Below are 23,764 nucleotides of genomic sequence, written 5' to 3'. Positions count from 1 at the left end.
CTTCCTTTTCTTCCTTTAATATTGTAGTGAGAGTGCAAATGAATACACTGATGATGAGGATGCTAGTTGGAAAGTTCGAAGGGCGGCAGCAAAATGCTTAGCTGCAATAATTGTTTCCCGTCCAGAGATGCTTGCAAAGCTATACGAGGAGGTATAAATTAAAAGGAAACCATTCTTTTGTTGTCCGACTTTATTTGATGGACTTTAGTTTGCAAATTGTCCCGTCTGTATTCTTACTTTCATGTGTAATCTGTGTGACTCAGTTAGCTAGAGTTTTGCTCAATTGGTGATGGTTAAAACCAATTGTTGGGCTGTATATTTTAAGTTTGTGATCGGTTTTTTAGGAGTGGAACATTATATAATTTCCACATTTGTATCATTTTATTATTCTTAATTTGGATAGTGTTTTCAGGCATCAGTGGCTATTCTGGAAGCTTGATTTGGTCAATCTAACCATGTCTATTACTTGGTACTACGAATGAAATATTATAATCACTCAAATCAAATTAGGTATTACAATGCCTCTGAAGACTTCAATCAAAAAGTTGAAGTTATATGATTATATCAAAGTTCTACAAGAAGCAGCTAAAGATGAATAGAAAGAGGAATCAGATGAAGATAAAAAGAGTTAAAAGGAGAACAAGATTGAATATATGAATTAAATGACCAATGTAGAGGCATATCCCTTGGTTGAACAGAAGCAAATCAAGATCCCTGGAAAGATCTGAGGGAAATGATTTGGGGAATTATGACTTGAGTCACAAGCATAGTTCAATTTTCAACTGATATGGGCCAAAATTTCAGCTAAACCTCCATTTCCCAAGAAAATGAGATGAAACCATGTCCCATTTTTTGACAAATTTCATTGACATTTCAGAAGTTTTGGTAGCTTTAACAATTTTTAGTAGTCTTGACCAGTTTTGACGGTTTGAATCAGTTTTTACCAGCCCATCACATTTTGAGTTTTACCCTCTGAAAATCCCTGGTTTTGACTTGGTTTCGACCCATCTTGGCCATATCTCGGTTTTGGCTGGTCCAAACTAACCTGAAAACCAAGATCTTGATCCTTGGTCACAAGGGGCCTGGACGTATTCTACTTATAATATGAAGGAAGAAAGAGAAAATCCAGAACAAAGCATCAATGCAAAGATATTGAAAATGCTCTTCAACCAATGCTATGACACTCCCCCTCAAGTTGGTATATAGACGTCACAAATGTTAAACTTAAACAAAGTATAATGGAAAACCTTACTACTACTTTGGGCAGACATAAGCTGACTGCTCACCAGATATTCATCAGATTGAACGAACAAAATGCAATGATGCAGGTGACCCTAGATCAGGTTTCTCTTTGATAAAATGAACATCAATCTCCACATGCTTTGTCGTTTTACATGCAACTAGATTGTGGGAGGTGCTGATAGCAGACTTACTATCACAGTTCAGCATCATGGGATAGGTTGGGAAAATACCAAGGTCCTGCAAAAGGATTTTAAGCATAATTTCACATATGACATGTGGCATGGAACAGAATTCTATTTGACACTTGAACGAGTAACCATATCTTGTTTCTTACTACGCTAGGTCTCTAGAGTTCCTCCAACAAAGGAATAACAGGTAAATGTGGACTTGCAGTCATACAGGGGACATGCTAATCAGCATCTGTAAGGTTTGCATAGGAGTGTGATGATAAATAAAGATCCCTATGTAATATAGTCCTAGGTTGACAGGAGATAAACTAGGAGCCTGTTCTTCCAAGATCCAAAATCAAAACCAACTCAAAATCTATCAGTTAGAGCTAGGGTTTAGGGTTTAATGATTTAGGGAAGGGGCTTGCATCAAGTTCCTGATGATGGCAGAGGGTTATTTCTGGACAGAATTGATGGTTGGATTGTGAGTTCTGAGAATTAGGTCTTCTTGGGAGGGACTGGTAGGCACCAAATGTTTGTCTTGGAGAATGCTGCCCACATTGTCTCCTTCATTACCCCATCTATGTCCTCAGTTCCAAGCATGATCACTGCCCCCTCCAGTCATATTTGGATCCTAAGGAAACCCTCTAAATTCAATCTCTCCTCCTCCTTCCACCTAACTCACGTGGCAATCATAAATTATGTCTATAAATTCAAAGCAAAACTACACTTCTGGATTTTTTTTTCCGACCTAATTAAACATGTATCAGTAGGCGCTATAAGAAGTTTTAGGGCAAAATCTTATGATTTGGCCACCAAGTTGACCTGCAAAATGGACCAAATTTTGAGTCATTGCAGAATTACAGGGAAACAAAATTTGGGCTCTTGTGTGCAACATGAGAAGTTGTACAATCCTTGGGGGGCTGGAAGTTGGAACTCATGAAATGAAAATAACATAATCCCTCAAATCTAACTGTATGGTCCACCATATGTTGGACTTTGCCCTTTCTGTCTCTTAAATGATTCAATTTATTAGAATCAACTTTGTCATTCACATGTTTTTATATCAAGTATCAACAGATGCTGAGTTAGATTGGCTATAAGATAAATCAATGACTTGACAAAAATGTGGGCAATGTTCCTCTCATTCGAACTTCCTATGGCAATGTTTTATGCGTTTCGGGTTTGGGCAGCTTGTGTCATTACATTTGTTCTGGAAATCTACCCCCTTTAAATTAATGTTATTCAGTCATGATATTATTTTGGTGATATGTAGGTATAAATGATGTCTGTCCAACTGTGCAGGCATATCCTAAATTGATAGAAAGGTTTAAAGAAAGAGAAGAAAATGTCAAGGTACTGCAGAATCATACTTTTCTTCTGTATTTTTTCATATCCTACGGTTGATTTACAGTTACTGTTATGTGGCAGATGGATGTTTTTAATACATTTTCTGAGCTACTACGTCAAACTGGAAATGTAACGAAGGAAAAGGAACAGATTGACATAAATGAGTCGAGGTAAATATTTGTACCTTGAATAGAAGTACTGTATTACCATTACTAGTTCTTTCATTGGTAATATAATATATACTTAGAAAATTAGACGGCGACTCCAGCCATGGTTTCTTTGGCAGAAGATGGTATTGTGGGTTTTTCAATCCTCGCTAATCAAGGTCAATATTTCCAGGGATATCATTGTTGACGCCTTGACGGATACATTATCTTTAAATTCATGACTCTTAGACTCATAGGATGGCAAAACTTTCTCAGTCTGGCTTTGGTTCAAAATATTTTGTTCGAAACCTAATACTGCAGTCCCATCTGTATTATTGCCTGAAACTGAAAAAGCCCTTGTAGAACTACTGTTCGCATTATTACATATTGCTTGTTGTAGACTTGTAGTAGTTATCTTCTAGATGTGGAGCCGTGGCAAGTTTTTCATACTGTGATGCATGTTGGTAGGTAAGAAGTTATATGGAAGGTTAAGGTATTTTCCACCTCTTGATTGCTTGTGTGGGTGTAGGTCTTTCAACTTTGTTGTCTGTGTTTTCGTGTTTGTGTCCAGTAGTTTCTTTGAGGTGTAAATTTTTGGGAGACATTTAGAAACAAATATTGGAGGGATCTTCCACTGGAGATTGGTAAAAATAGAATATATGTTTTTGAAACTTGGAAAAAAGGTTCTCCTGAAACTTAAGCGAAAAAATTTCTCCAGCAAGATGTACCAACAATTATCTCTACAGTTGTTGGCATTTTTTGAGCATAGATTTACAATTTAGCATATTAGTGATGCAGTACATGTTTGACAACCTTTAGCCCTGCATGTTATTGGCCCAGGATAAGACCCTGTGAGGTTTAGGGCTGATGGCACAGATGAATGCTGTGCAACAATCATAGGAAAGAGGTAAATGGTTTCTTAAATTACTGTAGATGAGAAGGGTGACAAGATGTATCAAAATATTTAGGAAAGTGCAATATGTAGTCTGTTTTAAGGACTGGCAACCTCTACTATTCAATAAATTAGGCACTGAATGTTCTCAAAATGCAGGGATATTCTAAGTTTTAGTTATCAATTTATATTTGATTAGTTTATGTTACTTCTTCTACCATTCCGATATGAAATCTCTTTCCTGCTAAAAGCATTCTTCTGAAATATAAGATACTGTCCTCTTCTCTCATATATATATATATATATATATATATATATATATATATTATTTATTTTTTTGAAGTTCTTTATGATTTTTGTCTTTTTCTTTCTTTCTTCTTCTTCTTTTTATTTTATTTATTTATTTATTTCAAATTCGTAGATTGAATCTTGGGTCCATAACTTGCATGATTACAATGTTTATTTATTTTTAATCCTTTCTGCATTGTGTAGATTGCATGGCTTCATTTGTTTAATTGACTTTAGCTTAGCCTTCATATTGATTTTCATCCAATCATATCTGCACTACTTTAGCTCAGGCTTCATATTGATATCCATCCAATTATATCTGCACAGTAGTTATTTGTTAGTTACTGATACTACGTCTTATCCATTTGCAGTCCACAGTGGTTGCTGAAGCAAGAAGTCCCAAAAATTGTTAAATCTATAAATAAGCAACTGCGTGAAAAGTCTATCAAAACCAAGGTGGGACAAAGCAAATTGATTTTTTTACTGATACATAATGGGACCTCTTCACTTGCTTGCCCCTATTGGACCTTCTTGTTGGTAGGTCGCTGCATTTTCAGTTCTGAAGGAACTTGTAGGTGTCTTACCGGACTGCCTAGCTGAGCACATTGGGTCCCTTGTTCCTGGAATTGAAAATGCATTAAGTGTAAGTTGTTCCTTTTTTTTTTGGGGGGGTGGGGGTGGGTGAATAATAGCATTAAGTGTAAGTTAAACTAGTTAAATATTGTTGAATGGAAGGGGCTTTTTTTTCTCTTCTTTCCTGGCTGCATATGATGATAGTTTTCCTCCTGCTGTTAATATGCCTCTCTCAGGACAAGTCCTCCACATCAAATTTGAAGATTGAGGCTCTAGTTTTCACTAGATTAGTCATGGCTTCTCATACACCATCTGTTTTCCACCCTTATGTGAAGGTAACAAAGCTCAATTGATAAAAATGTCTACTTGTAGTGCTGTCACCTGCCATATTGTTTTTTTCTTTTTTTCTTTCTTTGGTGGGTTCAACACTGGTTTAATTGAGGAGTGCTGTTTTATGTGACGTTTCTATATCAGTCTATATTCTGTCAGAGAGAAAATGTCTGTCTATCAGCCAGTCAGCCAAAACTGGTTAACATTGTGATCCTATTTAAGTACCATTACTAATCTAGGGCTGGATCACGAAGACCTAGCCCCATCAGGATCTTCATGACAAAGTTTAATACTTGTTTGATCTTCGAAGTTTTAAAATGCGCAACTATTGGTGAACTTGTAGGAGATATTCCATAACCAATCATTGAACTTATAGATCACACAATGAAAAAAAAAAAGGGACCAAAGTAGAAAATTGGATGGTTTGGATTGAGGCTTGAGCCTTCCACTCTCTTCCATGTCTCTCACACCTCTTACCATGCCTGTTACTCACAATCATTGCACAAAGCAACATTGCATTTTTTTTTTTGGTTGGGTTTAAAGTCATTGGCTGATCTATGCAGCCTCTTTGCCTTTTTACAATTAAAACATGATTACAAAATAGTAACTCACCTTTTGACTATAGGGAGAATTACACAGTAGAATACAAACAAAAATTGAAACTAAATCTGATAAAAGGAAACAAAAGGACTGAATTATTGTAGAATCTCTAAGACAGCCAACACTATACTAGGGCTAAAATAACAAAAGGGAAACAAAATCTTCTAGGAGCTGCCCCATTGATCATTTAGTTTCTCGCAGTCCAAGGCTTATTGAATATTAGAAAATAGATTGGGACATAATCTAAGCTTGGCTCACAATTCTGTTTACATTAGCATTTACTTGGATCTGGCGGCCTCCCATGGAAGATTGAATCCGACAATGACACTGGCCTGGTGTGGTGCCTTGTTCCTGTGGATATACATGGACCATGGGTCTAAATCAATTACTGTAAAAATGCATCTGAAAAATGCCAAAATTATTTTTTGAGAGACAAAGATTACCATTTTCATTACCACTGTCAAGAAACCCAATAAAGACAAGGTTATAGACTTGCTAACGGTTATCTTTCTGTTGTCTAGCCTCGAATGATATAATGTGCGTTAGAACTCTTTTTTATGCAATAACAACTGCAATATTGATCCTCCTCGATTTATAATAGTTAATTTTCGTCTATAATTCCATAATATAATAGTTATGTGACTAAGTGCCTAGTCAGGCCAAGCATTATGTATCATCTGAAGTCGGGAAAGCAGAGCCTAACCAACTCCGGGAAAATCCAAAGGATATGATGCAAGATGAGTACATGCGGAAGCCTTTTTTATGTCTTCATCATTAAAGGTCCACGGTATATAACCTGATTCATAGTCTTTATCTGAACTTCGTACTGAATCATTGTTGATACGGTACACCATTTTTAAGTCATATTCAGGGTAAGTAATTCCTTGATCTGTTAAAGCCATCATTAATGCATAGCATAGTTTATCCAACTGAATTCTAAGTTTGACCTTTAGTGCAGTTTATTGTAGGAAAAGGATCCATTTAGCTGACCCATTCTAGTTGGAATAAGGCCGAATATGGCAAACCTAGCTGAAAAATAGAATGTGGATATTTTCTTAAGTAACAGTATTTGTTTGTGTGAAAGAGTGTAACTTTTTTATTTATATGATGAAAGTAAGTTGGAAAACTTACTTTGTCCTTCTAATGGTTACTTGAATATTAATAAAGGTCCAAAATTGAGGTGTTTAAATGCTTTCCTCCATTTGGTTAATATGTTTGGTGTAAATTTGGCCTGGCAGAACTTTTTCTTTGTAACCCTGTGGACTTTGGATCATTGTGGTCCATACTTTTTTGTGACTTTTCTTCTGTTAATTGGCAATCTGGGTTTTTAATTTTTGTCTAGGGAGGGGATTCAAGCCAACCTTTTCAATACTTTCTTAGTTCATCAGCTGATTTTAATGATTTTTCTCCTGAATTTGAATATTTTTGGAGTTCATGGCTTTTTTAGCGTTGCTGGCATATAATTTAGACCACTGTCTTGAAGGAGGTTGGTTACCGCAGATATGTTCTGCTATATATTAATTCTTCTGATGTTGATGATGACTCAATACGATAATTTTCTTTAATATTCTTTTACTATTCAGATATTACTTATCTGTAGAATTCTTGTTTTACTATATATTTTGGTTTGACTTTGCTTAATTCACCCTGAAGATTTATGTAATTGTTGATCCAGGCTTTGTCTGGTCCAGTACTATCTGCTGTTGGCGAGTGTTATTACAAAGTCACTGCTGAGGCATTAAGAGTATCTGTTGAGCTTGTCCGTGTTGTACGCCCACCAGATTATAAGGTGAAGTTATCTTCGACAACTTGGAATGTTTGAACACAACATTTTGTGACTTGTTTTATGTCATGGTATGTTACTATTTGCTGATGCAGGGTCATTTTGATTTTAAACCTTATGTTCACCCCATATATAATGCCATTTTGACACGTCTTGCAAACCAAGATCAAGATCAGGTTGGTAGAACTCCAAACCGAATTTACTTTTTCTGTTTACTGTAGCTCATAAAATTCTTTTCCAGGAAGTCAAGAAGTGTGCTATTTATTGCATGGGTCTTGTAATCTCAACTTTTGGTGATATTCTCCGAGTGGAGTTAACTGCATGCCTTCCCATGCTTGTCGATCGGATGGGAAATGAGATAACCAGACTTACAGCAGTTAAGGTGTGTTGTGATGGAATTTGCTGAGGGAAGATGTTTTCTTGCACTTTTCCTTTAGTCAGCTCTTACTATTTTACTGTTTTTAAAATAATCTGCACCTTAGTTTGATTTAGAACCAGCTCTAGTTTAGTATTACTATGTTACTGTTTTATCAAATTACCACCACTGTTGTCTGGTTGTGTACAGTGATGGGGTGGACCTGGGTTGTATACCCCTCTGGAGTTGGCCTCTACTAGTCTTTATTTTGGTTTACTTGCTGATTCTTGTGCATATTTTTCTTCTGGGTCAAATTTGGCTGTTTGTGCAAGTCTCTAGCTACGTTTTTCTTACCGCTATGAGTTGTAAGTTCTTCTTGTTGGAAATTCTGAAATCTGTTCATGCTACTAAGTGTTTATCCATGAAAGCTAAGTTGAAAAATGACATGCTATTCCAAGTTCTTAGAAGAGGATGTCTATATTGATAGTCTAGTTTTGCAGGCTACTGTGTTAGTGGTAGGGGAAATTACGAGAGTTGGTGATTGTTGAATGCTACAGACACTCTTGTTGTTCTCTTTGCCTCTCGAATACTTTCTTTATGGAAATTTTATGGGTATCAGTGTATCACCCATAGTTAGAGGTTCATGGTGAAATTTTAGGAAGCATAATTTTGATTTATTTATTTAGTAAGGCCAAGGAGACATGACGGAGAACAATTGGAGTGTGCGTGTTCAACAGGAATCCACCTGTGGAGTTTTTGTATCCACCAGGCAATCTAGTGATCCATGTTGGGTAAATTGTAGACCGAAACATTGTCAAAATCCTGATGTCTTAAAAATCACTATCTTTTCTCCTTTTGACTGATAATAGAATCGTAATGGGCCTATAAAAATTGGGGATATGTATTACTTGGGGAGGCTGTTGGGTATCTGGCTGCTGGTGCTGTTTCTTTTTCTATTACTGGCCAAAATCCATTTACAAAATGTCTTAAAGCCTCTTTAGTTTTTGTTAGCATTGAATTTCTTCTTTGGTTATCTTGCTTTCCCGGTAGTTTACTGACCAGTATATGCCATTTCATAAAGCTGAAATTGCTTTTTCATTTTCATTCAAATAAACTTTAAAATGTGTGTACAGGCATTTTCTGTCATTGCTTCTTCGTCACTTAAGATTGATATATCTTGTGTCCTCAGTCATGTTATTGGAGAGTTAACTGCGTTTTTGCGGAAGGTAAGCAACTGTCCTGAATCTGCTTCTGTGAAATTTCTGCATGTCCATATCTTATCTGCTTCTTGGGAAATAGGCAAACCGGGCATTGAGGCAAGCAACATTGGGGACGTTAAATTCCCTAATTGTTGCTTATGGTGATAGAATTGGTTCATCTGCTTACAAAGCTATAATTTCAGAAGTCTCATCTCTTATAAGGTTTGTCTTTTGGATACTTCAAGTTCTCACTCGCTTCCCCTCACCCACCCAGGTCTTTGTCGTCCTGTCTCGTTTAACATCATCCAACGTATTTGGTTTCCTTATAATATTCTTTATACCTTATTTATGTGCCAGTGATTCAGACTTGCATATGACGGCTCTTGCATTGGAACTTTGCTGCACGTTGATGTCTGACCGGAATTCAAACCCAAATGCTAGTTTGGCGGTTAGAATGAAAGTCCTTCCTCAAGCCCTAACATTGATTAGGAGCTCACTGTTGCAAGGACAAGCACTTTTGGTACTGTTCTTTGTCCTATTATCCTGCTGTTGTATTCTGATCCAATTGTTAGCAGTGATGAGCATGCTCTTTTTCAATGCTGCAGGCTCTGCTAAGCTTTTTTGCTGCATTAGTCCATTCACCGAACACTAGTATTGATGCTTTGCTCGATTATCTTCTTTCTAGTACGAAACCATCTCCCCAGTCTGGTGGCCTTGCAAAGCAAGCCTTGTATTCAGTAGCTCAATGTGTTGCTGTTCTATGCCTTGCTGCGGGTGATCAGAAATGTGCATTTACAGTTGAAATGCTTACAAACATACTCAAAGATGATAGCAGTACCAATACTGTATGTTTCTTCCTCAAGCTTCAAATACATTTAGTTGTCTTTTTCTTGTAATTTGGTTGCACTTGATTCTTTTTCTGTAAGGTCTCAAGTTTAAAATGTTCATCCAATTCATCAATTGCCATAATGTTTTTATTAGTATATAAGGAGTGTGGACTTTTCAGCAAATAATTGGTAACTGCTGAGGAAGTACAGTCCTGTTCTCAACCGAGTCATCTGCTTCTTTACTAGAATCAGAATATGGTTGTGTAAGCCCTAGATTGAACAAGATCAACTAAGGGCCAGTCTTCCTGGATCTGAATTCAAAAGTTAAGAGGTTTTGCAAATTAAGGTTTTAGGATTCTGAGGTGGTTGATTGGGGTACACAAGAACATAGGTATAGTAGTTGAATGGGGATGAAACATGGAAAAAAGTTAGATGATGAAAATAGAAACTAATTGGCTTGGACTAGGAAATAGAAATACTAACTCAAATAGGTCTTTATAACCCAGACTTTTACTTTGACTGGGGCTTTAAATCATGGGCTGGTGTGAATAGAAATACTAACTCAAATAGGTCTTTATAACCCAGACTTTTACTTTGACTGGGGCTTTAAATCATGGGCTGTTGTGAAACACAATGTTTGGCTGAATGGCTTATGGATCAATGATCTGAAGCCCTCTATTTATAATTAAGTGGAAAGTACACTATTAAAAGGAATAGAATTTTACATGAACACAAACTCTAATTGAACTCCTAATAGAATCCAACACTCCCCCTCAAGTTGAGGCATAGATATTAGTCATGCCCAACTTGCCTACAATAGGAAGGAAATCTCTTTCTTTCAAACCCTTAGTGAAAACATCTGCTACTTGGTCTCCAGATCTTACAAAAGGCATGCAGATAAGCCCTTGTTCCAACTTTCCTTTGACAAAAAACCTGTCAATTTCAATGTGCTTAGTTTGATCGTGTTGCACTGGATTATTAGCAATACTAATAGCAGCCTTGTTGTCACAATATAACATCATATGGTTTGGAACTTGGACTCCAATATCTTGTAGCAAGCCTTTCAACCATAGTAGCTCACAAACTCCACAAACCATAGCTCTATATTTAGCTTCGGTACTAGATAAAGCTACCACATTCTGTTTTTTACTTCTCCAAGTAACTAGATTACCTCCAACAAAGGTACAATAACTTGAAATTGACTTCCTGTCTGGTGATCTAGCCAAGGTTATTAAAGCGGCAAAGCGATTGGGGCTCAGACATGGCGTTCAGGCGACTAAGCGTCGCTTAGGCGGCAATAAAGTGACCAAAGCGGTTTAGTCAACATTTTGAATATAACTACTTTTAAACTACTTTTTAATACAAATACTATTTATAATAAACTAAAGTACTAAACAAACATTTAACAATCACATTCATAAAAATAAAAAAAATAAAAAACATTCAAGAATCACAATTATGAAAAAAAGATTAAAAATATAACTTCATCTCATCAAGCATCATAAGATTCATAACAAAAATTATGTAGTATGTACTATATCAGTAATCAATGTGAAAAATGAAAATGAAAGTAGTAATTTTACATTATTACTTACTCTATGATAGTGTGACGCCAAATAAGTGTCTTGTATTCTTGTGCATAGATCAGTAATTAGAATTGATGTATCCATTTTTCCCTTTTTTTAACCAAACAGTGCCGACATAATAAATTAATAGATCTCATTATTCCGATTTCCAAGTCATTGTTTATTTAATGATTCATTGATTATCAATGTTGAATATGGCTCATGCTTCACATTCTGTTGCTGACAGACACTTTGAGCCTCGATTCCGAAATGGCTCACATATTTAAATATATATATATTGACCTAAATGCTTTCTTTGCAAGATTAGAGAGTTCAGAGGAGTGCTCCTCTAGGAATAGGATTTCTTCCCCCTTCCCCTCTCTGTATCATCTTGTAATGGTTGTAACAATGCTGTAACAATGTCCTTCACCACAAAAGATATATATAATAAATTATGATTTTAAAAAATAATAATAATATGCACAAATTACAAAATGTAAAAACAACGTTACTTTAGCATTTAGGTGGTAATATGGCGCAAAAGGCGGCGAAGTGGTAGTGCCCAAGCAAAAAAGCGGCAAGAAATCAGTCCGTTAGTTAAGCGGCAACAATTTAAGCGGTTCAAAAACCATTTTGCCACCTAGGCGGCCGCCTAGGTGGACGCTTTGATAACCATAGATCCAGCCCAGTCTGCATCAGTGGGTGACAAAAGTATTTCTTTTCCAGGAGTTCCCTTCAAATACTGTAGTATTCTGATAACAGCCTTCATATGATCTAAATATAGATCATGTATGAATTGGCTCATTATACCTACAGCATAAGCGATGTCTGGCCTGGTGTGGGACAAGTAAATAAGCTTCCCTACCAGCCTTTGGTATCTTCCTTTGTCCACTGTTTCTCCCTCTTTTTCTTTAAGTTTAGCTTCAGCTTCAATAGGGGTATTAATTGCTTTACACCCCAACATTCCCATTTCTGATAATAGATCTAGGACATACTTTCTTTGGGATAGGAATATATCTTTCTTTGATCGAGCCACCTCAATCCCTAAGAAATACTGTAACTTCCCTCGATCTTTAATTTCAAACTCTCTGCTAAAAAAGTCCTTCAACTTTTGAATTTCTTCACCATCCTTCCCTGTGATGACAATATTGTCTACATAGACAATGAGAAGTGTGATGTTAGTACCTGACTTCTTGACAAATAATGTATGATCAGTATTGCTTTGCTTGTACCCAATAGAAGTCATTGCCTTCAGGAGGCATCCAAACCAGCATCTAGGAGACTGTTTTAACCCATAAATTGACTTCTTCAACCGACAAACTTTCCCTGCAGTATTGTCATCGGGGAAACCATGTGGGATTTCCATATAGACCTGTTCTACTAACTCCCCATGTAAGAAGGCATTCTTTACGTCTAGTTGGTGCAAGTTCCAGTCTTTGTTCAAGCCTACAGACAACAGAGCTCTAACAATGTTTAGTTTTGCAACAGGAGAAAAGGTCTCCTTATAATCAATCCCATAGATCTGGGTATATCCCTTTGCAATTAGTCTAGTTTTCAACTTGTTGACTGATCCATCCATATTTTGTTTAACCACAAATACCCATTTGCAGTCCACTGGTTTTTTTCCTGGAGGAAGTGTAACTAGCTCCCAAATGTCATTTTTCTTCATTGCCTGCATTTCCTCTACCATAGCGCCTTCCATCTAATGTCAACATAGGCTTCCTGTCAACTTTTAGGAACATATACAAATGACAGAGAGGATATAAAAGCACAGTAGGAATCAGACAAAGAGTTATAAGAAACATATTTAGCTATGAGATGTTAAATACAAGATCTGACCCCTTTTTTAACAACAATAGGAAGATTAGAAGAAGATAACTTAAGGGGAATAGTAGAATCTGATTCTGGAGCAGGAGACGGAAGTGGTAACATATCACCTTTCTCCACTTATTTTAGCCGGTTGTATTTCTTCCTCTGATAAGTCTGTACCTCCTTATTCTGGTCAATCTGGTTTTGAAAGACCCCAATAGTGTGTCTCACAGGAGTGGTCTCCCCCTGGCTAGGTTCTTCACATGGTTCAGAAATCGAAGGGGGAGGATTAGAGTCCTCAGGTATACTGGCCGAAGTCTCCCCCTGGTCAGGAAACTCTTCTGGGACTCTTAAGTTGTGTTGGTGTGTGATAGGAAGATCTAGAGTCGGAAAGAACACCTCTCCTCTAGGACTCTCCCCCTGGAGAGGTGTATAGTAAGGGCAAAACTCATAAAAAATTACATCCATGGATACAATGGTTTTCCTGGAAGGAGGATGATAACAATTGTACTCTTTCTGAGTAGCAAAATACCCCAAAAATATGCAGCGTAGGCCGCGAGGAGCTTGCTTACTCTGGTGGGCTGTGATTCTGACATAAAACACGCATCCAAAAACCATTGGGGGAATAACAAAAGGTGAGGCTCCCTGAAGAATCTCATTAGGACATTTAAAACCAAGTATACTACTCGGCATCACTCTAGTATTGGTCAGGTACATTACATAATGGAACGGGCTATCTCTAAGAGATGCCGATTCTTCCTTTTGGTAACCCCATTTTGGGCAACCGTATCAACGCAACTGTCTGATGTATTATGTCAGAGTCAGAGAGATATCTTTGAAATTCACCATCAATATACTTTGTGCCATTGTCACTGCGAAGGATCTTCACAGTGGCATTGAACTGAGTTTTAATCATATTATGAAAATCACGAAAACATCGAAAAACCTCTTTATTTTTTTGTTTTAAAAGATAAATCCATGTAAAACGAAAGTGACAATCAATAAAAGTAACAAAGTACCTATGGCCAGTAATAGACACACGTCGGCAGGGACCCCGTACATCAGTATGAATTAACATAAAAGGAATAGGTTTTTTATTATGAATAGAAGGTAAATAAGTAGAACGAGTCTGCTTCACAAAAATGCAGGCTTCACAAAAAGAATTATCCTCGTTACAAGTAGAAATCAAGTCAGGAAATATTTTCTTAAGAGTTCCTAGAGGGGGGTGACCTAGCCTACGGTGCCACTAATGAAGGTTTGATATTACCGAATGGATCGGATTAGAAGATGTAGTCAAAACAAAAGTTGATCCTTCAATCAGCTCGAGCAAATAAAGTCCATTGTCTAGTTTACCACGTCCAATCTCCTTCCCCGTGACCGATCCTGGAAGATACAAGTAAGATGGGGAAAAAATCACTTTACAATTAAAGTCCTGTGTAAGATTACTGATAGAGAGCAAGTTAGTAGAGAAAGAGGGAACATGTAAAACTTTAGACAAAAAAAGTGATGGAGAATGCTGAATGATCCCTTTTCCTGCAATGGAAGAATAGGAGCCATCAGCAATTCAAACTTTATCCTTTCCAGAAGTTGTAGAATATTGTAAGAAAGAGGAGGATAAACCTGTCATATGATCTATGACTCCTGTATCAATGATCCAAGGAGTAAAAATTGAAGAAACTTGAAAGCCTATAAAAGTTTTACCTGAAGTAGCAAAGTAGAAGTTGGTATGGGTAGTAGAGGAAGCACTCAAGGCTGTACCAGCAGTAGAAGACCGCAAAATACGTTGCAGAGTAGCGAACTCCTTCTGTGAAAAACCAACATCTGCAGTGGGTGTGGTGGAAACTGTCTCAAAAAGATTAGCCTTTGGTTTTCCCTTTCTTTGTGCTCTTTTTGCTCAAAATCAGTGGGCTTCCCATGTAGTTTCCAACAATTTGCCTTGGTATGATATGGTTTGTGACAGTGCTCACACTTAACAATCTCCTTAGCCAAATCAGATTTAGTGCGAACAGACTGTAAGGCTGATTTCTCCATAATAGGTGTATGAAACATGGCTAAGCGACGACTTTCCTCACACTGAACAAGAGCATAAGACTGTTCTAGTGTAGGAAAGGGAGAACGACTTAAGACTTGTACTCTAATCTGATCGTACTCCACATTCAAACTTGCCCAGAAGTCATATACCCGAATCTTATCAATGTGCTTCCTATAAGTAGTCACATCATCTGGGTTAGTGGGATGATAATTCCCATAATGATCCAACTCCTGCCAAAGAGATCGCAACGCAGAATAATATTGGGCCACAGTTCCTTTTGGGTAGTCTCATGAAGCTTCTTTCGTAACTCATAAACTTGTGTTTCTTTCCCAACTATCCATATGTTTCAGTAATAGCCTTCTAGATTTGGGCTGCAGTATCAAGTAATAGATATCCACGGGCAATATCTGGAATCATGGAATTCAAAAGAAATGACATAATATAAGAGTCATTCGAGATCCATTTATCCTGTGAAACGCATGTGGTAGTAGGTTTGATAGTGGTGCTCGTAATGTGTCCAACAAGTCCTCTTCCGGCAATAGTCATATAAGCAGATCGGGACCAAATCAAATAATTTGTCCCATCAAAGCTTACCGAAAGAGGATGAAGAGTGGGGTAATGTTCGGAGCCAGTGGGAGCAGGAGTACCATCAATAGTTATCATGTTGACAAAATTATCTGCAGTTTTTCAGTCTTCAACCTTTCGAAGTAACAGAAATTTTGCAGAATACAATAGCCGAACAATCCAAAACAATTCTAAGTAATGATAACACGTGAAAAATATCTCCTCAGGTTACCTCCAATTAATTTATTGTTGAACCAAAGCACACCAGGAAAATTTCCAGGAAAGACTAGAGGGACACAATTGGTCCGCTTAAATGCCAGACTCTTTAGACAAAATTTTCCTAGACATGCACTTAATCACCCAATATATATTTTCAGGATACCCGAAAAGAAAACAAACACGGTCCAAAGAGCAATGGGTCCAAATACTTTTTTTTTTCTTTCTTTCTCAGTAATTACAAATATGTCCCTGAAAAATCAGAATTTGCAGATAGGTCTTTGAACTTATACAAATTTACATATAACTTATATAAGTCCCTACAAATGCAAATTTACTAATAGATCCTTGATAGAATGTAAATTTACAAAATTAACCCTCAAATATCTGTTTTGTTTGGGCTAATATGTTTTGGGTTAAATCGAATCACAAGTTCAGATGAATAACCCCAATCGCAGGTTTCAGATGAAGAACCAGAGAGAGAAAAAATTTGCAGGTAGTGCAGCGGTAGGGGAAGGAAGATAGGATGTTCGAAATACCTCATTGTAGTGCAGCGGCGGAGGTAGGAGCAGCGGTGGAGAACTTATGTTCTTTTTCTTTCCCCTTTTTTTTTTTTTCTCTGTTCTTGGTCTTTTCTCACGGTATGCAGCAGATTTGAAGAACTTAGTTCAGCAGCGATATTGAAGAATAGCCAGAAAGGATGGGCGATGGGGTTTGATGGGTTTGAAGAGCTGCGACAGGAGAGAGGCGATGGCCTTTCGATAGGTTTCGATGGGTTTTGAATGAGATAGGTTCACTCTCAACACTCTTTCTGCGATAACGACAGCGAGAGAGAGGCGAGGAGGTAGGTTCGACACTTCCTTTTTTTTTCTCACTTCCCTAATCGTATTTAGGCTCTGATGCCATGTTGTAAAACACAATGTTTGGCTGAATGGCTTATGGATCAATGATCTCAAGCCCTCTATTTATAATTAAGTGGAAAGTACACTTTTACAAGGAATAGAATTTTACATGAATACAAACTCTAATTTAACTCCTATACAAACTCTAATTGAACTCCTAATAGAATCCAACATGGGCCCTGTAATGTCACAGTAACTGATTAAAGAATTACAAGAATTGCCCTTCGATTGAGCAGAATTACAAGACTGCTATTGAAGTTACTTTGGGAAAAAGAAAACCAAGTTTGGAAAAGCAAAAAATGATTTGAAGTGATGTTGGGCAGCAAGCCTAGGGGCTTCACTTGGCTTTTATGGCCTGGGCAACAAATCTAAAGGCCTTAATTAGGGGCTGGATCAGCATCAAGTGGGGTGCAGCCTTGGAACCATCGACGAAAGAGAGACAAAGTGCAGAGGGAGCAGAAGGAAGGAGGGTGCTAGACCAAAGAGGGAATTCTGAGCAAGGCAAAGAGGGTAGGCAGGGGAGATTGGGAAGTGGAGCATGCAGGAGGGCTTAGAGAGACCAGGCTGGAGCCAGGGGTCTGGTAGCATCACACTGCCATCACAGAAGAGTTGTTAGTCGATGGGTTAGTTGCATCTGTTTGGTACTCTTTGCCCTTAAAAATGCTTCTATACCATTCTTGTAGAATATCCTGCATAACATGCATTTATTTTAGTACTTAATGAACTACAATTTTTTATAAGCTCTGTCTGAACTTGTAAGATGAGGGCGAGCCGGTTCTTGCCCGAATGAATAGATGACCGAACGAAACAATCCATGAAAAACAATATGCACGCTATGGCAATTCATGCACCTTAGAACTCTCTAAGGAGTGTAAGGTCAGCGGGTGGCATAGCGGGAGTAAACATCTGTTACTTGAATTTAAAATTTAGTATTTGTTGTTGGTTTTTTGTCAGTCTTAAATATAATGCCTGAAGTCATTGGTCAAACCAGTTGAGTGAAGTATTTGTTTGACAATTTCATTTATTTTGTTTTTTCTGCTCGAATTCTTATGCATATCCATGGTGTTTAACTTATTTAGGCTAAGCAACACTTGTCCTTGCTTTGCCTGGGAGAAATCGGAAGGAGGAAAGATCTTAGTTCACATGCACACATAGAGAAAATTGTTATGGAGTCCTTCCAATCTCCATTTGAGGAAATAAAGTCTGCTGCCTCCTATGCTCTTGGAAATATAGCTGTGGGAAATCTAACGAAGTACTTACCTTTTATTTTGGATCAAATAGATAACCAACAGAAAAAGCAGTATCTGTTGCTTCATTCTTTGAAAGAGGTTTGTTCCTACCTGGCATCTATCTAAAAATTCTTGATGCTCTTCTTCGTGTCCTATTTAAATGTATATATTCCACTTTGCAGGTTATTGCTAGGCAGTCTTTAGACAAAGCAGGCCAAACTGAGTTTCAGGATACCAGTGTGGAAAAGATACTGAAATTGCTTTTTAATCAATGTGAAAGTGAGGAAGAGGGTGTTCGTAATGTAGTAGCTGAATGTCTTGGCAAAATTGCTCTTATTGAGCCTGCAAAGCTTGTTCCTGCACTTAAGGTGAATTTCCTATTTGGTTTTCATTTTTTTCGGTTGATTGTATTTATGTTAAACACTTGTGCAACTGGCATAATTCTTCTGTCATTAATATAGGTGCGGACAACTAGTCCTGCTGCATTCATTAGAGCGACAGTTGTAATAGCAATTAAATATTCAATTGTTGAGAGGCCAGAGAAGTTTGATAAGATTTTATATCCTGAGATATCTTCATTCCTGATGCTTATTAAGGATCATGACCGGGTAATTAATATTTCTTCAAGTCAAGTAGCATAAATTCAGTTCTCTCTCTTTCCTGAAGCCATTACTCCTTTATGTTCACTCTTTTGATTGCTTATCTTTTACATGAATTATTGATTAATAATCAGTTAAATTATATCTCTGAATGGGTTTCCAGCATGTTAGACGCGCAGCTGTTTTGGCATTGAGTACAGCGGCTCACAAAAAACCAAACCTTGTTAAGGGGTTTCTTCCAGAGTTATTACCCCTTCTTTATGACCAGACTGTGGTTAAGGTAAATGTGCAGTTCAAACTTACTTTTAATTCTGTAGTGTCTGCACCCAACTTGAGAACCTTGTTTTTGTTTTCGAGAAGCTCGTGGTCTTGCCTCTTTGGTGATAGTGTGAGAAAGAAGCATGTATATTTTCTTGACATTCATGTCTCAAACACCAAACCAAGAAAGTTGATTGTTTTTTTTGGGGGTAGGAAACCAATAAAGTTGATTTATGTCGTTCAAATGAGGAGAGGAAAAAGGAGGTGAGGATTATTGAGGCTTCCCTTTGGGTGGATTTTATTCCAGTCATGAGCCCGACTTCTAGCCCTCTAAGCTGTCACCTATAAGTCCTTGTCAGGGGGAAAGTTTTGTTGGCCAATTTATTAAATTCCTGTTTGAGTTGTATTAGATTCTACTAAGATTTTAGGAGATCTTTCTTCATAATTTCTTGCCATGCTAGTCCCTTTACATTATGGCTGGGGCTCTTTTTTTTGGATTATTTCCTCATTTTTCTAGTGCTTACTTCACTTTATTTATTGTAAGAGCCTTTAGAGTTGAACCCATAGCCTGTAGGGCCCATACTGTTGATCGAGTTGTTAGCCCTAATCCTGCATTATTGTTTCTAATCAAGGGTTAGCCTACTGTACTACTGTAGATACAATCGTACCATGTGGTTGGGATTCTTACTAGCTGTTTGTTGGATGTAGCCCCGGAATTGGTACTACTTTATATGGAGATAGTTGTGTTGATTAATGGAAAGGCTTGAAAGAGAGCATTGTTCCTGGGAAATACTACCTGACGGTGATTATGGCACCACTCAAATAAACAAAGTAAAGTAGATTTTTCTTCTTTTTAATATTAAAGAGCAAATCTCTATTTGAGGGTGGCTGCAATGCAAGCTATTTTATTCAACCGCATAATTATTTGTTTCTTCATTTTGATATCCCAAAGAATTTCCATGATTAGTCAGAACTCACAACTAAAAAGAATCATACATGCATCGTTTGTTGATCTTACAAATTCCTTAAGTCTGTTACAGCCCTGAGTGCCTGAAGATGAAAGTACATTCAAAACAACCAACATTTAGATGGCCAACTATTTGAGGCCTAGGTGGTTCTTTTTCCCTCTTTTCTTGTAAACTAGTCATCTCCAATTAAATTGACTTGTAAGGACTCCTCACCATGATGTGTAGTTGTATTTTTTTATTTTTTTTGGGTACTGGTGCTTTTTTTAATACTGGAAATGAAATGCCGTTCGCAAGGGTCGAACCCAAGACCTCGCCACTGAGAAGTATGGATCTTTACCACTCAACAAACCCTGCATTGGCAAATGATGTGTAGTTGTATACAAAATGAACAAATGGTCTAGCACTCATTGACTAGTGTTATTAGTAATAATAACATAAAAAATAAGGCACTGAGGGTAGTCGTGGAAGCTTTTCTGTAATGCACAAAATGTGAACTCATAAAAAATCTGGTGGCTACTATATATATATGTTTCTTTTTATGTTTTATTTTTTTTGGGGGTGACGGGGAGAGGAGGGGTTGGGCGTAGGAGCAGGGTGTGGGTTTGTGTCTCTTGCTTGTTCAGTATGGGTCAAATTCTTAGTAGCTTGTCCTATCTTGTGCAGAAAGAGTTGATCAGGACTGTCGATCTAGGTCCTTTTAAGCATGTCGTCGATGATGGCCTTGAACTAAGGAAAGCAGCTTTTGAATGTGTCGACACATTACTGGACAGTTGCCTGGGACAAATGAATCCTTCATCTTTCATTGTTCCTTACCTTAGCTCTGGTTTAGATGGTGAGATTAACCTTACTATCCTCCTCCTTTGTATCTTAAAAGTTAATTTTGTTGCCTTACTGAGTCATCCTTTGGATCTTTGCTTCTTGGCTGAATTTGTTATCCATCCAAATCCAATTTGTATTCTGATGAAGTTAATGCTAGACTTGAGACTGAGTTTTGGGAATGTCTTTCTTTTTAATTTTCTGATGCATCCATTGTATATTTTCAGTGTCCATTTAATGTTTTGTGGTTTATGATTGTACATAATAAATTCTTAGAAGTTCTACTACTGTTCTCACTTAGTCATTTAATCAAATGAGAGCCTTGAGTTATGTTTAATTCCTCTTTTCTTGCACTGGATATGTAAAGTTTTATTTTCCTGATGTGCTGTACGCTGTAATTACTTCCAACAAGATACAGTGCGTTAACTGGTTTCATGAATAGGATATTTTACATTTATATGTGCCTGGCCAGCTACCAAATATAATGAATTTAATGGCAACTTTTAGCTGACTGACAAACTAGATTGCTTGCTACATGACTTGAAATATCTTTTTCTTCCAGATCATTATGATGTTAAAATGCCCTGTCATCTTATCCTCTCAAAACTCGCGGAGAAGTTTCCATTTGCTGTACTGGCAGGTAAGTGTTGAACAAAGACTTCTTTTTCTTGTATGTTTATTTTAGGTGTGTTTATACAGAATTTCATCCTCTTCCTATTCTTTTGAACTTCAGTATTGGATTCATTGGTTGATCCTCTGCAAAAAACTATTAATCACAAGCCAAAGCCTGATGCGGTGAAACAAGAAGTGGATCGTAATGAGGACATGATACGAAGTGCACTGCGAGCAATTGCTTCCTTGAATCGGATAAGGTTTGGCCCCTTAAATTTTCTTTATTGTTTGTATCAAATATTGGCTCAATTTATGGTGTTAGCTCATAATGCGTCACAAAACAAAGATGGTCCCAAAGCAAATATAGATCAATTGCAATGATCAGAAAATGCTAATCTTGATGCGCTTAATAAATATCCAAAGCTACCCAGCATTGTGGAATAAAGATATTGATTATCAGATTTTTATCTTTTCCCCCTTAAAATGCTGGGTGCTAGTGCACAGTATGCTATGTGTATCTCTAAGTGATTCTGAATGCAATCTCTATTAAACTCTGTGTTGTGCCTTTGCTTATGATGCTTCAACTGGGTATTGACCATGTATGGCATGTTAAAATGCTATCTAATGCTTGAAGACACTGCTGGATTTCCTCAAATTATGTGTGAGCAGTGGAAAGTTGATAGTGTTGTGGCTTGAGAGGCTTCTCTTACCTATGGTTTTGCTGGCCTCTTGGTCATGCCAAAGCCCGACACTAATGAATGAAAATAAATGTTGCCAGAGAACACCAAGGCTATGCATGAGAACATATAATGCATTTTAATTTACCAACTACCTTGTCCCTTATTTATGGTTAAGCCCTGGATGCTATAGAGCAACTAGCGTGACGAATCTTAATGTGCCCATTGATCTGAGAAAACCATGAAAAATGATCCTTGATGCAGGCTATAGATTTTTTTTCTTGGGTTGGGCCGAGACTCTGCAAGTGTTGCCCATCTTTTTGATTAGGCTGTCCTCGGCAATGCCTACTTGACCTCTGCCTGTCGCCCTGCCCAGATGCATGATGGGCTGCACAACCTAGTCATAGAATGGAAATTTACTTCTTGGTATCCACTTTACCTAGTGGTTAGGGTCTTTTAAAGAGGCTTAAGGAAAGCACCACTTTGTCATTCTCTTGGATTCCCTGAAGCGTCAACTTCTAGCCATATTGGGTAATCTTAAACATTGCAGCACCTTGGTCCAACAAACACAACCACAAAAGAAAAAAGGGTGAGGAAGAAGAAGAAGAAAAGAAAAAGGCCGGTTAGAAATTCATCTAGAAATATCCAAATGGCAGTATAATTTGCATCATTGACACCTTAACTACCTCTTATTCTCACAATTGTTTTTAGGTGACAAAAATGACAGGCCTGCCTGCCCCTGCCAACAGTGTGATTTTATTCCTTTATAACATGTATTATGTTATAGCAATTAAGGTTGAAGTTTTTGCAAACTGATTTTTATCGACTAAGACTCTTATGCTTTATGTTTTCCCCCTTTGATTTTGATTTTTTAATCTTTATACTCTTTTCAGTGGAAGAGGCTGCAGTATCAAATTTAAGAGCCTTATGGATGAGATTACAAAAGCACCCTTGCTCGCTGACAAGTACAATTCCATTCGTTACGAGTGACAGACCTTTCATTCCCTGACTCAGGATTGTATGTAAAGGGTGGCATGAAAGAGATGTTATCTTCGTTCATTTGTAGATGCTGCCAGTGGAGCTTCTTCAGTCTGGCATGAGATTGTCTGGTCCCTTCATACTATGTCTCACTCTCCCCCCTCAAGTTAAATTTTTGTGAGCTTAGTATATATACCCATGTGAAGATAAGAAATGGGGGAGAACAACGAAAAATAGTTGGCCATATTGCTGTTGTTATCTCATTCAACATTACGCTATGCTCTTCATCTCCCCATGCCTTTTAAAAAGTTAAAAGGAAAACTTTGATTGGGATTCTGTAAATTTTACGTTTTATCTGCATTTGGTTCTTTCAAATGAAAAGGGTGTACAAAAAAAGGTCAATTCCCTTTTTGCATCGAATTCTAAAGTGTAAATGACTTCAAAAATTGAACCATTTCCCTTCAATTCCTCTCTCTCTCTCGTAGCTACTTGTGATGACGACTGCAGTGATAATACGGCGTTGATTTACCATTCTACCAAAAAAGGAAAAATCCTCCTTTAGAAAGATTGCTTCAATATCCACAAACAATGATGTTTTCAGTCATATACTGCACCATGACAATGACCAAAATTCCACCTGCATTCTTGCCTGAGGTACAATGCTAGAGCCAGTCCTGCATTCTAGCTGCAAACAGCAATTCCAAACCCCAAAAATACAAACAGGAATGTGTGTGTCTAGTGCCGTTGAACTTGTTCGAACTTGTTCAGGGGGAAAGATGAAAGTTAA

General features: G+C 37.4%; 1 protein-coding gene across 4 annotated transcripts in view; it reads left to right on the top strand.

Moving 5' to 3' along the window:
- Nucleotides 1-23,384, top strand: part of LOC149026919 (cullin-associated NEDD8-dissociated protein 1-like) — a 34,994-nt gene extending 11,610 nt beyond the window's left edge. For 2 of the 4 annotated variants that reach the window (XM_089157320.1, XM_089157326.1), the window contains exons 9-29: nt 28-151; nt 2,715-2,765; nt 2,841-2,929; nt 4,457-4,541; nt 4,627-4,728; nt 4,895-4,993; nt 7,264-7,377; nt 7,467-7,547; nt 7,613-7,753; nt 8,860-8,952; nt 9,026-9,147; nt 9,283-9,445; nt 9,531-9,770; nt 17,920-18,168; nt 18,252-18,437; nt 18,531-18,677; nt 18,832-18,948; nt 20,558-20,726; nt 21,273-21,350; nt 21,444-21,582; nt 22,893-23,384. In XM_089157320.1, the coding sequence (XP_089013446.1) occupies nt 28-151; nt 2,715-2,765; nt 2,841-2,929; nt 4,457-4,541; nt 4,627-4,728; nt 4,895-4,993; nt 7,264-7,377; nt 7,467-7,547; nt 7,613-7,753; nt 8,860-8,952; nt 9,026-9,147; nt 9,283-9,445; nt 9,531-9,770; nt 17,920-18,168; nt 18,252-18,437; nt 18,531-18,677; nt 18,832-18,948; nt 20,558-20,726; nt 21,273-21,350; nt 21,444-21,582; nt 22,893-22,989 (2,686 nt within the window). In that variant the 3' untranslated portion in view covers nt 22,990-23,384. The other 2 variants (XR_016173684.1, XM_089157334.1) reach the window with 2 other exon arrangements.
- Nucleotides 23,385-23,764: the final 380 nt, after the last annotated feature.

The sequence above is a fragment of the Hakea prostrata genome, chromosome 1, assembly GCF_041222555.1.
Source record: "Hakea prostrata isolate BN-2017 chromosome 1, UWA_Hpros_2, whole genome shotgun sequence".
Classification (NCBI taxonomy): domain Eukaryota; kingdom Viridiplantae; phylum Streptophyta; class Magnoliopsida; order Proteales; family Proteaceae; genus Hakea; species Hakea prostrata.
This window is presented reverse-complemented; position numbering and strand designations above follow the sequence as displayed.